The sequence below is a fragment of the Dendronephthya gigantea genome, unplaced genomic scaffold (assembly GCF_004324835.1).
Source record: "Dendronephthya gigantea isolate DGI-Jeju-01 unplaced genomic scaffold, DenGig_1.0 000064F, whole genome shotgun sequence".
In the NCBI taxonomy this organism is placed as follows: domain Eukaryota; kingdom Metazoa; phylum Cnidaria; class Anthozoa; order Malacalcyonacea; family Nephtheidae; genus Dendronephthya; species Dendronephthya gigantea.
Genome location: NW_021163074.1, coordinates 1,074,767 through 1,088,318, shown reverse-complemented (window position 1 = coordinate 1,088,318; position 13,552 = coordinate 1,074,767). Strand labels below are relative to the sequence as shown.

Genomic DNA, 13,552 nt, shown 5'->3' with positions numbered 1-13,552 from the left:
AATAATCTGTATACGTGTATATAACATATTATGAAATACGCAAACTATGAGACACGAAATAAACTTGTACAGCATATATGTAATAATCCCAATCTACCTGGTTAATAAATAAACTTAATTTTGCAAGATCGTGCCTACAAGACTACACTAAACTGAAAGTAGGGCTTATTCACACCCGTATCAGAAGTTCAACAGCGTCATGCATTCTTTATATACATTACAGCATATGATGCAAGCTCACATACTGCATGAGGTGCAGGCAAACATACAGTAGGTGATATAGAGATATATACACAGGAGAAGACAAAATCCTATTTGAGCTGTCCCGAAAATGAAGACAAACTTGCTTTATGAACCATGCAGTTACTCTGTGTTGAACTGAGCAGGAAATATTTTGGAGCATCACAGATTTTAGAACTGTTGACGACCTTGTTTGCCACATAGGTTCTCAATGAAGACAAGTATTTTTAGCCTTGCACATTTGGTTCAACTCAGAGTAGCATCAAACAATCAAATAATAAAAATACTGTTTGTATTCCTCTTGCATGCTGCAAATAGTATGTAGTTATAATTAAGAAGCAATGTGCTTGTGATTACTAAGTACTGCTACACACTATTATGCAATGAGGATGTAAGATTAGCCAAATTTGTTGTTCATGCATGGGTATCACAATTACTATCACCATATTACTTTGGGATCCTCATTCAAGCCTTTTGAATTTCCTTCTGTGTCAATAAACTTGTCTTGCCATTAGATTAGTAGACAACAGGATTAAGTGGATCAGCTCTTATGTTGGCCATATCAAGACTTGAATCTGTATCATCATCAATCTCACCAATTACTGCACTGAATGACAGTTGCAATATTTTTAATAAGCTGCATTTTAAATAGTAATTAGTGACAACAAGTTTGGAAATAGTCAGGGTAAACTTACATGTTGTCTCCACGAATGATGTAAAGTCCTAGGACAACTTGTTCGACTCCACTTGTTGACGAAAATACTCGTTCATGGCTTTCATCCAATATCAAATTGATTGTTTGGTCAAAACCTTTTAACAATCCCTTTGAAATGCATTGAAGCAAAGAAATATGTACAGAATTAGAGATTTGATTTTTATACAGGATAAAAGTCCTTGAATAGAGTTTTACATACCACAATCATTCGACCATCCTGAGTTACAACTGCTACTGTATCTATATTATAAACTATCAAGGAATTCACAAGAAAATGCAGTGTGATATATGCTCTGGACGCTGGATATGGGGTGATGTAAGGCTGTGAGCCAATTCTAAGCCAAGCCATGTGATTAAAACCAACAAGCTTCAGCTATAGCACAGAACATATTACTTCGTATACTCCTTTGGGACATCTAACATTTGAGCAATTACTTCCTTTACACACCGATTTTATGTTATTGTTTGATTATTTACAAAAATGTAAACGTTTTAACTGTAAATTAAAGGATACGACCAACATACGATTCCAAAGTGGACGCCATCTTTGAAGTTCGTACTTCCACTGTCATGAATGAACTTCGTGATCTTCGTTATCAACTTCATTGGCGGCAATATATGTTTTGCTTTTTATTGGCTGTAAAGATCGGGATTCGGGAGTGGGACTTTGGGGGAGCTTTACATTTAGTAATTTTGCTTTTCGTTTTACATGTTTCGAAGAAACTCTTTTTAATGGGTGGAGAAAGGTTTTAACAAGAGTGCGATCCTGTTCTTCTCTTAATAGAATATGGAATAATTCCAGGGAAACATGACCATGTCTTAATTAAAGAAAAATAAAATTATTTGTTTTTTAAACACTTCCTGTCCATGAAATCTGTTCCAGCTTGTTCGGGTTTGTTAGTTTGAGGAATATTAATAGACCCTGGTAGATCTAGAAACTCTGATACTGGTGATAGTGATAGAGCCTTGGCATGCCATATTCTATACGTCGTACATTGTACTGAAGTGGACTTAAGTCAAACAAAGCCAGGTTCCTTTAGAAACGAAAAAAAGAAACGAAAATAAGGCTCTGCTCGCGGGGTAAAGACTGGTAGGATACTGTGGGTAAATTGTATGACTGGCCTCCACTGGTAGTACATGACTGAGAATCCTTTTCCCAGTCTAACTTTAATGAAACGCGATAGCAGACGATTAGACAAATTTATTAACCGTTCAAATCTGTGTTGATTTGAAATTGAGTTTGATTATATTTTCGAGGAAAAACTTTACCTTGAAATAATGATTATTTGGAACGATACTGTTTCGCTTACATTTGCATATATATTAGTGTTACAGGCGGCAAGCGATTGCCAAATTAACATTATTTATGAATATTACTTGTTTTATTGTAGCAACGAAAGCGTCCAATTATTTCTGCAGCATCAAGCCATCAACAAGAGAAAATAGACAAGCCGTTCTCTGCTGTTCAGTCTTATTACTATATAATTTACCTTCTTGTGTTTTGGTAAGTATTGCTCCTACTTAGTCTTATTTCGTAACTGCCGCATTGTCGTGAGTATACTGGGAATACATAAGACACCTCTAGCCGGGAGTCTAGGAAATTATTTGTATTACTGTTCAGTGAAAATTTTCATTATCCTGTACATGTTATGTAGAATGATGTAGTTGGAATTAAAGATCTGCAGATCCGCTTACTGAAAAAACTACCGTGTTTGCTGTGACTTACCGCTTTGACATTGACTGATTGTATCAAGTTTGCAAACAAGTTGTTACATATGAACTCTATTCATAGGCTGCTTGCTAACAACAATTTGTGTTCGCACTGCAAACTTGTGAAAATCACATGCTTGTGGCCAGCTTGTGAGATTTTGTCGTGTGCTTCGGTCTGTACGACAATCGTACCATATCAAAGTCAATGAGATATCGATAATCGATTGTATGATTTGTATCAATATCTATATGCATCCGAATTATTGTGTATTGAGAGATCCATTGATTGAGCAATAATATCTAATGAATCGCAGTCCCTTACTTGTGACAGTTTCTGTCCGGTCAACCCCTGACTGACAATGAACCCTCTAAAACTGTGTCCGTGTGAAAAACGAAGCTCTATGCTGATAAAACTACACGGATTAGCTACAAATATTAGTAAAATACGATTTTTCGTAAATAGGTTTAGTCTTCGAAGAAAATTCAAGTCCCAAATATAAAGATCACAGCTGACTTAAAAATGAAGGGAATAATTCTCTCCACACACTCACAATACAAGCCCATATGTACTAAAATCTCCGCCGCCCTGTCTGGTACCGAGTATGATGTCATCGTTATCGACGAGAGCTCCCCTCAGTCCTTGGCTGTGCGCGAAGAAGCAGTCCGCTGGTGTGCGATGTTTGTCGTCGTGGGCTCGGTGCGCTACCAGCGCGATGCATATTGTCAGGAGTTGGCCAACTACGCAAAAACGATCCGCAAACCGATCGTCACAATTTTGGCTCAGAGTAACTACAAACCCTCGGGCGCAATTGGGGCCATTGCCGTTGCAGGAACAACCGTAATTGATTTCACCGATGATTTTTCAAACTCCCTCAAAATTTTGGAAAAAGAGCTGGAATCGAAAGCGTGGAGTACCGAGATACCCAAACCAGAAATCATTCATTCGAGCTCGACGCCAAACCTGTCCCAAACTGCAAGTAAATCAGGCGGAGTCTTAATTTCGTATCAAAATGATGCGGCCCATGTTGCCGAACTGATAAAATCGGTTTTAGGCTCAACTGCGTCGTATATAAATCCCTCCCAAAATGCAGGCAATGATAAGGCAATTTCGACCTGCCAAGTTTTCGTTGCCGTTCTTTCACCTGAATATCAGACCTCGACCGCAAGTCAGAAGAGTTATGAAACTGCAAGACTCTACCGAAAGAAAATTGTTCCGGTGATCGGAGCCTCTAAGTACCAGGCCACCGGTTGGCTGGCGTTAGCCATTGCTGGAAAGCTGTACTATGATATGCCCAATCGGGAAAAGGCATACAAGAAGTTCTACGATAGCTCACTTATCAACGACTTTCGCTTCGCCGTCGAAGCATTCTTGCAACCACACGCTAGCGAGGAGGAGCGAGAAACGAAGGAGATACAAGCCTTGGAATTACAACTTGAGGATTGTAAGAAGAAACTCGACACCTGGCCACCAAAACCGAGACCACAGGAAAGTAAAGTTGCTGAGGTCGAAAGTGCTGTAAAAGAGCTAACTGTGGATACAAAAAAAGATTTGGTATTTAATTACATACATCACGAGGTCACTCGCATGTCCTTCGTTCCTCCGAAGCCTTTGTTCGATCACCGAGGTATATTTCATGTTTGTGATGTGTATGTCCCTCATATTTTCCCATAATTGTTAGTTCAGCCACAGCTTGACATAAACAAACATCGTAGCCATTCTTGGGAAAAACCAAATCAAATCCACACGGCATATGAGAAACGTCCCCACGTCATACCCAGGGTACTCTGCCATGGACGTTGAAACTTGTCCAAGCCCATCTCACATTTGTCGGGTGCATATACTGCCATTTTGGATCATGATTTTTTCTCTTCGATCTTATCTTTAATCCGTTTAATGAATATACTGGATTGGAAGGCACCCTAATCATCAGTGGCGTCGCCAGCATCGATAAGTGGGGTGTGGACAAATTCAGTATATTCATATTCACAGAACGTGAAAACAATCAATTCGAAAAGAAATGAATGTTTTAAAACACGAATACGTGATTATGTCATGCACCCCACTTATCAAGCTGGCGACTCCACAGCTAATCACATCGTATGTCAAGGTTAAATTCATGTGCCGTATATCGCGTTAAAGGACTGGGTTCCAACCATAAAACACGAATAAAATGTAGTGTCTTAAATCCAATCCCAAGCACGAGCTAATGTGTGCATTATCTCCAGGTGTCCCTCTGAGGCGCAAATTTGAAGCTATGTGTTCGTACCAGTGGTCTATACAAGATTTTGTACGAGATTTTTACATGGATCTGCACATGCGCAATTTGGAAGTGTGGATGGATATTTGGGGAGGGATGCAAGGAAATATTTACGAGGCCATGGCAAACGCCGTCGAGTGCTCAACGACAATCATTTGTTTCCTCACAGCAAAATATCAACAGTCACTGAATTGCTGCTTAGAATTAAAGTATGCTCTCTCTAGAGGAAAACCTATCATATTTATAAAAGTAGAACCCAAGCTCTCACTGCTGCCATGGATATCTGATGTCGTTGCTCGCTCCAAGGTAATCTAGTCTTTATATTAATCACTAATTAGTCCGAATGCCACTATCCCACCAACTTAATAATAACGGACACATAAGAATTTCCATCTATTCCACTAAGGACTGTTTATGATACGAATTGGTCGCTGTCAAATATTAGGTAAAATTAGGCAAAAAGATATATTGGTTCACTAAAGGTCTTAATTGGGATAAAAACGGTTGACAAACCTCAAAATTGAGAGCTTTCCATCTTCTGGAATTAATTTTTAATTTCAAAAAGGCTAGTTCACTTTTTAATGAATAAGAGTCACACCTTGATTTTTTCTTCCAAAAAATCAGGTTTTCGAAATGAGGTCTATCTCCGACGCGGGAATAAAAGATGATGGCATCCCACGAATTAACCGCATTTCCGAATTCATCCGAGCCTACTCCTCGCGAGGGCCCACGAAAGTCCTGGAGGATGACGTCACAGAGGAAGTACACGCGAGGCGTGAAATGCTTGAAAACGCTCTGTATTGGATTCACCAGAACCAGGGAACGTCGCGGTATTCGAAGTGTGGTAGGTGTGGGGCGGAGTTTGATGATAATTCACAAGATGGATGTAAAGAGCACGGCGCGTATTTTATGGGGGGAACGATCTTAGCTGGGCGGTGGGTGTGCTGTCAGCAGAGGTCCAAAGATTCCCCTGGTTGCAAGAAAACAAAGCACACCACTACTGTTTTAAAATGGGAAGAAATATCGGGTTATGGCGGTTGTTACAAGTGGCAATAGATAACTCTCACAATTATTATTCCACAAAGGAAAATATATACATTATATATACAGATCCAACATATGACGGAGGTCCTAAAAAAACAGCTAGGACAACACCTTTGTAGCCACAAAGTTGATTGACTTGCTTAAGTTTGCCTTATTCGTCTTAAGAAACTTTCACCTTTTTTCATTGCTATTTAGTCAAAAACTCTTACATACATACACTGATTTGATGTTGTTTTACTGTATAAAATTACATTATATTATAACTATAAAAAAAATTATAAATTTTCTCATTTGTTTGTTGCTCAGTAAAAGTTTTTGTCATATAAACTGAACAAGAACGTAGCAAAACTGAAAACTGAACAGGCTGTTTTGGTAGCAAAAGACCTAGAACACTGGCATGGTGTAGTTGAAATCACTCAGGAAGGATTTTCCTCTGCCTTGGAAATTTGTGCCATACCAACCAATTTGTCGATGAGTCAATCCGGTCAAAACTAAGTGTCTCATCATAGGGTTGTATATTCATAGATCATACTTGAGAAGAACAATAAGCCATGTATTCCACCATTCAAATTTGGATCTAGTCGCGCCAACTCGTTGCAGGAAAAACATACGTGTTGTGAATTGCATGAAGTGCATAAAGAAATTTTTTTTGATCGTGTAATTGAAAAGTTCATTTTCATTTAAATCTTTCATACATTTGGTAATTGGTACCTCTCATCTTATTCAGACTAACACGGAACTTCCATTGCAATTCATCGCAGGGGACATGTCGCAGTGCTCGGAAGCTTTCGTCCAATTGGATTATGCCGTTTTCTATGCTTTCTAAAGAACGAAGCCTCCTGCAGCAGGCATGGTAAATTAGCATTCAGATATGCTAAATAATTATGATCACGTGCATAACTGCATGATATAGCACTGTGGATTATAAACGAATAACTTTGCATAATACCTAAACTGAATTTCATTGGCTAATTCCTCACGCCATCAAATCAGGCCACTGCATAACAGATTAAAGGTGACTTATTTGCAATAATTTTTGTTGTCTGGCAAGCTGACATTTGCAATTGTAAGTCAAATCCATATAACCGCTTCTTAAAATGGAAAATTTTTGCTTGGTAAAAGCCTAAAAGGGTCAGAAGTGTGACTGTTCTTTGACGAATAGATGCAGGGATTATATTTATATTCAACATCAGCCGACACAGTAACATTATCACATATAGAGGTGACGGAGTGCAGGTATTTTACATTGTTAATTGTTTAACAACAACTTGGCTAGTTTATATATTCCTCTAATATACTTAAAAATCGCGATAATGTTACTGTCCAATATATTATAAATGGATTACGGGGCTCTTCGAGAAATGAAATAGGGAGACTAGAGCGCTCTATTAGTATAGGAAAATCAATGCTTGGCTAAAATTACGTATATACACGGCATTGACGGCAAACTTGCTACAGTCACCTAATGCCGTATAGGCCTACATCAACTACTGACTTCAGTAATGTCTCAGTTTAATAGCAACCCAATTTGATCACCCAAAGACAAAGTGACTTAGAATGCTTTCTGATCTGAAGGGTCTGAAAACTGGTATGCGCGTGGTCAGATATACACATAGCCGGATAATATATGAACGAACCATGCAAGCATTATTTCCGTTTGACAAAATATTTAGTAAAAAGCACGTACTAGTTTTAGTTCATCAAAACCGGCTAGAAAAGTCTTATTGAAAATTTTCATGAAGTGGAAGAAATAGGCTGGTTGACAAATATCATACTAAATGTAACACGAAAAGGTTTGGATTTTTTCAGATCGTAGTGTGACCCCTGCATGAAATAGTCAATCATGTAAAATCAGTTATATTCTGCAGATATATATACCCGTATCCGGTGAATTTTTAATGTCTGCAAGGACTCTACAAGTGACTTCATCCAATCCGCAAAATGTTTCTGCGCTGACTCTGATGCCCATTATAATACTGCCATTATTTTTCGGCACAGTTTCACAACAGGGGTAAAAATAGTAGACAAGGTCAGAGCCATTGCTTCTTACTCAGTTTTACCAGCAAGAAAAGAACACGCCTGGTGGAAAACGGGATCAATCATTTTTCGTACAAAAAATGCATGAGCAAGATGGCTTAAAACAAACATCCATGCACGCTTCATCATTAGTGAAAAGCAAGTTTCGTGAACGAAAAAAAAATGTTTTTATACAATATCTTAATTGCAGTTGGGAGTTAATTATAGCGGGGACGTCAGTGACTCAGTAAAACAGTCGAAAATTTACTGAGATGCTGCCTCTCACGTTATTGCGCTTATTGCATGTCGAAAACCTCGAACAATATTCAGAAAACTTGGAGCCTTTGGATGCAAGAACGAACGCCAGTACTATACATTTCTTGCAAATATTTGCTCAAAAACACACTTTTCTAATCGCCAGAATGCATGAGAGATCAAATCAATGGAGTTATCGTTCCAGTTCATATATATATATATATATATATGGATTATAGAGTAGTAACTTGGTTGCTAAAAGTGAAGCCAAAGATGGGGGAAATTGATATATAGCTCACTGGATTTAACGAGGCGTAAAATGGACTTTGAGGTATTGAAATGAGTTGAATGACACGATTCTGGTAGTCGTGTAATCATACTCAGATAGCATGTGATTGTTCTGTTTCAAAAAGATTTTATTTTAATACTTCAAAAATCAAAACCATTTTACACCTCGTTAAATCTCGGTATAGCCGAGCTCATGTGAAGAACCCCTAATCACATGCTCATGACTCTCACGTTACACGAGTTTAACATGAACAATATATATATGTTTGTTTATCTAATACAAGTTGAGTACTGACAAAATAGATCGCAGCAGGTGCAAACATCAAATGTCTTACAGTATGTTTCCCAGTCCAGTAAACCTCGCTTCATTTTAAACTATTTCTGACAGCAATAAGCCAATATAATAGCAATCATTTTCGCTATTATAGTCAATTTAAATTCAAATCAGTCCAACTCCAACTGTACATGCCCAACCGTCATGGAAATTACTAAAGTTTAAAAAACAACACACATCAAATGTGAAGAACAATGACACTGCGATCGAAAGCAGCATGAAATGATATACCGGATGTAAAGGCAGCCTAACATGGTGAATTGAATATACCATTATACCGTACAGATTTTTCAAAGTACAGATGCAAACTACGTATTGTTTTAAATTTCTTATAACCACCTGTCAAATTTCATGCGACCAATTAAATGAAGAACTTGCTCTTGCTCTTACCATCACGGCAAGTGCGCCTACGTCAATTATTACACAGAAAATGAGCGAAAAGGAATGTTCAGGAGGAATTATTAAGAGGAATTTGCTGTCGTGTGTAATTTTACAATACCATTACCAGTTTATATCGCACACCAGCATTGTCTTTGCCATTGGGCGCGCCATGCACGAACGGAAATTCGCTTTACAGAGTCAGAGTACCTCTTTACAATTTTGACAATAAAAGCTATGAAAGAGATATTATATGGCTATGTTGTTGCTACAACGATATTTTTACCACCTACGCAAAGTTCATACATGCATGCATGAAGGACTGCAAGCAAATATTTGGAGATCTAGACGTCTTCTAGAATAATTATATCACATGCAGTATTTAGCGATGCATAGCGATAGGTTATCATATATACTGATGAAATTTTAGTAATATATAGCTATCTGTTAGAGTTAAGCTAGGATTATGTGCGTTTGCCTTCAAATCACAACAGTTAGCAATTTAATTACCCTACAGGCAGGCTGCATAACTCGGTTCATGCTTGTACGAAATGCCATGCATATACACTGCGTGAACGAAATAAGCCGTGCGAGGCGCCATAGGGAAACCAAGTAACACTTACTATAATTCACTACATTTACTATTTAAGGTATTTAATAATAAATTGCATTTAGAAAAAATGGAAAACGTTTATCTACGCGTTGTTGATATAAATACCAACACAAAATATCATGAATAGTTGATATGATAAATAGTTTATGTAAATAAGATTATGACGATGTTATTATGATATGATCTATATATAAATGACGCCATTTGATTCTCTATTTTGAAGGAATACTATTCTTTTCTTTTCGATCCTCTTTTCCACTTTCATTTACAAAAATTCTACTTTGTGGTTCAACTCTTTTTTCTTTAACATTATTCACTTTACAAGCAGCAGGGGTAAACGGCCTTTCCCAATCATTCGGGTATAAATACTTTAGTATTTCCATACCGCCTCGCGGGACTTCTATTTGAACATCAATGAATTGCATCTTAGGCAACGGTTTTTCGACCATCCACTCAGGAAAACTATGATATTTTTTATAATTATAATACAAAAGCCATGTTATTAACCCTGATCTTTGCATCAATCCATGGAAATTATAAAATATATCGATGTCAACCTGTGCAAACTTGCCACGGGTGAAATAATAACAACTAGACATCCAAGTCATGTCGTAAACTTCTATTCCTCGCTCTCGAAACGGCTTGAGAAATTCCGCTTTGGGGATTTGTGAGTATGTTTCGTCGCCTATAATTGCTAAATCAATGTCGTAATCCCAAGCCAAAGGAGCTTTTGCGCGATATGCACCCCAAACTGAACCGTAAATTAAAAAAGGTCTTATGCTCATTTCGTTTAGGATATCGCGTACGTCATGAAAGAGATCCCGTAGCTCTTGTGCTTGTTCTGGCGTTCTGTTGCATGGAAAATGCGGGCTTTGATCGCTGTCTAGTTCATGTGTGTTATGGGTATCGACGTTCAGTTTCACATAGAACACCAAGGTTACCAGCATACATGTACCGAATATAGAACACTTAATCTTATTGCGATGGTCTTTCCAGCAGATCCAGTTGGCTACATTAACGTAGGATAATGCCAGAGCAGTTAGGAACACACGGAGAAACCATGTATGAATAGAGTACCACTTTATTTTCTGAGACTTTCTTTGATTTTCAGCAGTATTGATCTTCATAAATCTCACTTCGTGCATTTGATCACCCGCAAAAATGATGATTATAAAGAAGTACTCTGTCTCTGACGTGTTTTGTGATCTAGTTGTACACAAACCGCTGTTCGAATGAATGAGACGGTTCCTTGGTTTTTTCTTCTCTGATGACTTTAGTCAGTGGTTATTGCAGGTTTCTACCAGATATCCCTTTACTCACTCTATACGGGTTTCTATTAGGCTATACATGAACAAAAATAAACGCGTTCAAGAACTGAGATGGATCAAAAACATCCGTCTGCTGACATATATAAAAGCCAATATGGAGACACGACATCAACCAGGCGACGTTCAGATTCGTAAACTCGACTAGCCGGTACTATACAATTTTAAATGCAATAGTTTATATGCATAAGCAGTAATGTCTTTTTTGACGTACGTTACTGTGACTATATATATGCTTGTTTATATTCAGGCAGCCTATAGTGAGGTCATTGACGATGCATGCATGCATGTGTAGCTGTGTATATATAGACTTACAAATTTCGTGCATGACTAAACATTCGCTTTGTAAACATATGTTAATAAGGCCTGTAATAGGATTAAATTTGACTATAAAATGCTATCATTCTTTGTGACCCTTCGATGTATCGCATTCTGCCGAGAAAAACCGCACCATGCATGGCAAAAGAATAGTTTGTAACTCTTATCCGAAATTAATTTTTTTTCGACATACTTTGCCTACACTTATTGTTGTTAGCCCAGCAGGTGATGCTTTGTTACTTTCACTCCACTTCGGCCTAAATATTTGGCATTAGTTAGACGAGAAAGTTGATAGTAAAAACCCATCTTAATATGCATAGGGTAGATAATAATTATACACTTTATGTATCCTCCCGAGGGAAATAGGGAGTTTTGTTCTCCCAAGAGTCTGAATGAGATTCGAGGGAAAACAAAACTCACTATTTCCCGAGATAGTGTACGTAATCATTACGGGATTTACGATAATAATTTTGTTTATTTAATTTTAATATTTAGCTGCAATTCCGCGATGCATGACCGTGTTGATAATTAAATGCGAATTTAAGACGAGTTTCTCTTACAGACGAGATTCCTGTCCAACTTTGATCGCCGTCTAGTTCATGCATGCATTATGGGGTATCAGGGTATGAAATAGAACGTCAGGGTTATATCGTATATAGATTATAGAACATCAAGTTTGCCAGCATACATGTTCCAAATACAGTGAATTTGATTTCCTTGCAGTTCCTCTTCCAACAAGTGCAGTTGCTAACATGCACTATAGCATACAGAACTGCCCAGAAATAACCGAACAAAAACCGCGGTTAAACCCTAATTCCACGCGCTAAGTTTTCAAGCGAAATGCGAGATATTTCGCCTGCTTCTTTTGAATTGTGAGCAATGTACCAGAAATAATTATTCAAGTGGTCGAAATTCAAAGGAAAAAGGCGAAATGTTTCGCATTTCGCGGAGAAAAAGCGCCCGTGGAATTAGGCCCTTCAAGAATAATAAGGTAACACGAACTTCAGCGAACTAGCTATATACGTTTGAGAAACCTTCTGCCCTACATAACTATCAATTATTTCTAATTATACATACGTATATAAAAAAAATATATAGCTAAACTACACATGTGTAGTAAAATATCAAAATATATATATACATATATACATTATCTTCTCGTCGCGTGCGCAGAACTGACAGGTGCAATATTTGAGATGCACCCTGTCGTTCAGAGTCATGTTCAAATCACTTAAAACAAAAGAAGTTTGTTCAACAAAATTTGTTGAATAACAAAGCCAAACAAGCATTATTATTTTATTCTTCAAGCACTTATCTTTTCATGTTTAAAATATATAGGATATGATCAAATTTCAGTTTAAACTGAAGACCACAAGAATTCCGTGCTATATTTTTTCTCTGTAAAAGGCTAAAACGCAATAACTATATAGCTACAAAAAAATACATATCTTCCAACTTTTTGCATTAGCTACTTAGAAATAAAAAAACTGCAGCGTTTTGGAATTTGAAACAGGCGTGAACTTTAACTCGTCTGTGTTCTTATTAATCTGAGTGAAGAGAATAACGCAAAATTCATGCCGTCTTTCGACTTTTGAGCGCGGGGAATCCTGTTTATATGCAGCGAGTCATCCCGCCTATAGCCCAATCTCGAATCCATCAGGAGAAGATCGCGGGCTCTGGTTTCGAGATTGCGCCTAGCCGGGATAACTCGCTCAATAAAAACAGGCTCTAACTACCTTGTTCCCCCGTTGGGCAAAAAACTCGGAGTCGGAGAGACAACGATTGTTAAGCGCTCTGCATGTGCATGCAGTGTTGGCAGAATATGTTATTTAAAAAAACGTATTGATATTCTATTCCTTTATTTAAACCGGCAGGTAATGTCAACAATCATGTTCATGCATGACGACATGAAGAATCAATAGCTGAAGAAGCTGATGAAGAAATGGTTCTTCCAGATGAGTCAAAAGGCAAAGATGAGTTACGTTGAGGATAGGAAAACAAGTATTTATAAAAAGCTGCATATTGATGATTTGATGAGCTACCCTATAGATGAGGACA

The 13,552-nt window shown here is 37.7% G+C and overlaps 3 protein-coding genes across 4 annotated transcripts; 1 reads left to right on the top strand and 2 right to left on the bottom strand.

The window, feature by feature from the left end:
* Positions 1 to 59: 59 nt before the first annotated feature.
* On the bottom strand, positions 60 to 1,535 carry LOC114530520 (U6 snRNA-associated Sm-like protein LSm8). 2 transcript variants are annotated; one of them, XM_028552083.1, is made up of 4 exons: positions 1,470 to 1,535; positions 1,155 to 1,195; positions 936 to 1,063; positions 60 to 847 (listed from the first exon to the last, which is right to left on the bottom strand). In XM_028552083.1, exons 1-4 carry the CDS (start codon positions 1,525 to 1,527, stop codon positions 757 to 759), a joined length of 318 nt encoding a protein of 105 aa, XP_028407884.1. In that variant the 5' UTR covers positions 1,528 to 1,535; the 3' UTR covers positions 60 to 756. The 2 variants fall into 2 exon arrangements, with proteins under 2 accessions (XP_028407884.1, XP_028407883.1); XM_028552082.1 differs by lacking the exon at positions 1,470 to 1,535 and having other exon boundaries at positions 1,155 to 1,447.
* A 784-nt stretch (positions 1,536 to 2,319) lies between these two features.
* Positions 2,320 to 6,261, top strand: LOC114530521. The gene is made up of 4 exons (XM_028552085.1): positions 2,320 to 2,459; positions 3,129 to 4,290; positions 4,892 to 5,229; positions 5,548 to 6,261. Exons 2-4 carry the CDS (start codon positions 3,186 to 3,188, stop codon positions 5,977 to 5,979), a joined length of 1,875 nt encoding a protein of 624 aa, XP_028407886.1. The 5' UTR covers positions 2,320 to 2,459; positions 3,129 to 3,185; the 3' UTR covers positions 5,980 to 6,261.
* A 2,539-nt stretch (positions 6,262 to 8,800) lies between these two features.
* LOC114530626 lies at positions 8,801 to 11,421 on the bottom strand. Its single transcript, XM_028552219.1, has one exon. The coding sequence runs from the start codon at positions 10,994 to 10,996 to the stop codon at positions 10,064 to 10,066; it is 933 nt and encodes a 310-aa protein (XP_028408020.1). The 5' UTR covers positions 10,997 to 11,421; the 3' UTR covers positions 8,801 to 10,063.
* Positions 11,422 to 13,552: the final 2,131 nt, after the last annotated feature.

Bases quoted from the DNA above. Each gene is read 5' to 3' on its own strand.
- LOC114530520 (XM_028552082.1), bottom strand. From the start codon at position 1,304: ATGGCTTGGCTTAGAATTGGCTCACAGCCTTACATCACCCCATATCCA. The intron at 1,064-1,154 runs GTATGTAAAACT...TGCATTTCAAAG, and splicing joins AGGATGGTCGAATGATTGTG to GGATTGTTAAAAGGTTTTGA. The intron at 848-935 runs GTAAGTTTACCC...ACTGTCATTCAG, and splicing joins ATCATTCGTGGAGACAACAT to TGCAGTAATTGGTGAGATTG.
- LOC114530521 (XM_028552085.1), top strand. From the start codon at position 3,186: ATGAAGGGAATAATTCTCTCCACACACTCACAATACAAGCCCATATGT. The intron at 4,291-4,891 runs GTATATTTCATG...CATTATCTCCAG, and splicing joins GCCTTTGTTCGATCACCGAG to GTGTCCCTCTGAGGCGCAAA. The intron at 5,230-5,547 runs GTAATCTAGTCT...CCAAAAAATCAG, and splicing joins ATGTCGTTGCTCGCTCCAAG to GTTTTCGAAATGAGGTCTAT.
- LOC114530626 (XM_028552219.1), bottom strand. From the start codon at position 10,996: ATGCACGAAGTGAGATTTATGAAGATCAATACTGCTGAAAATCAAAGA.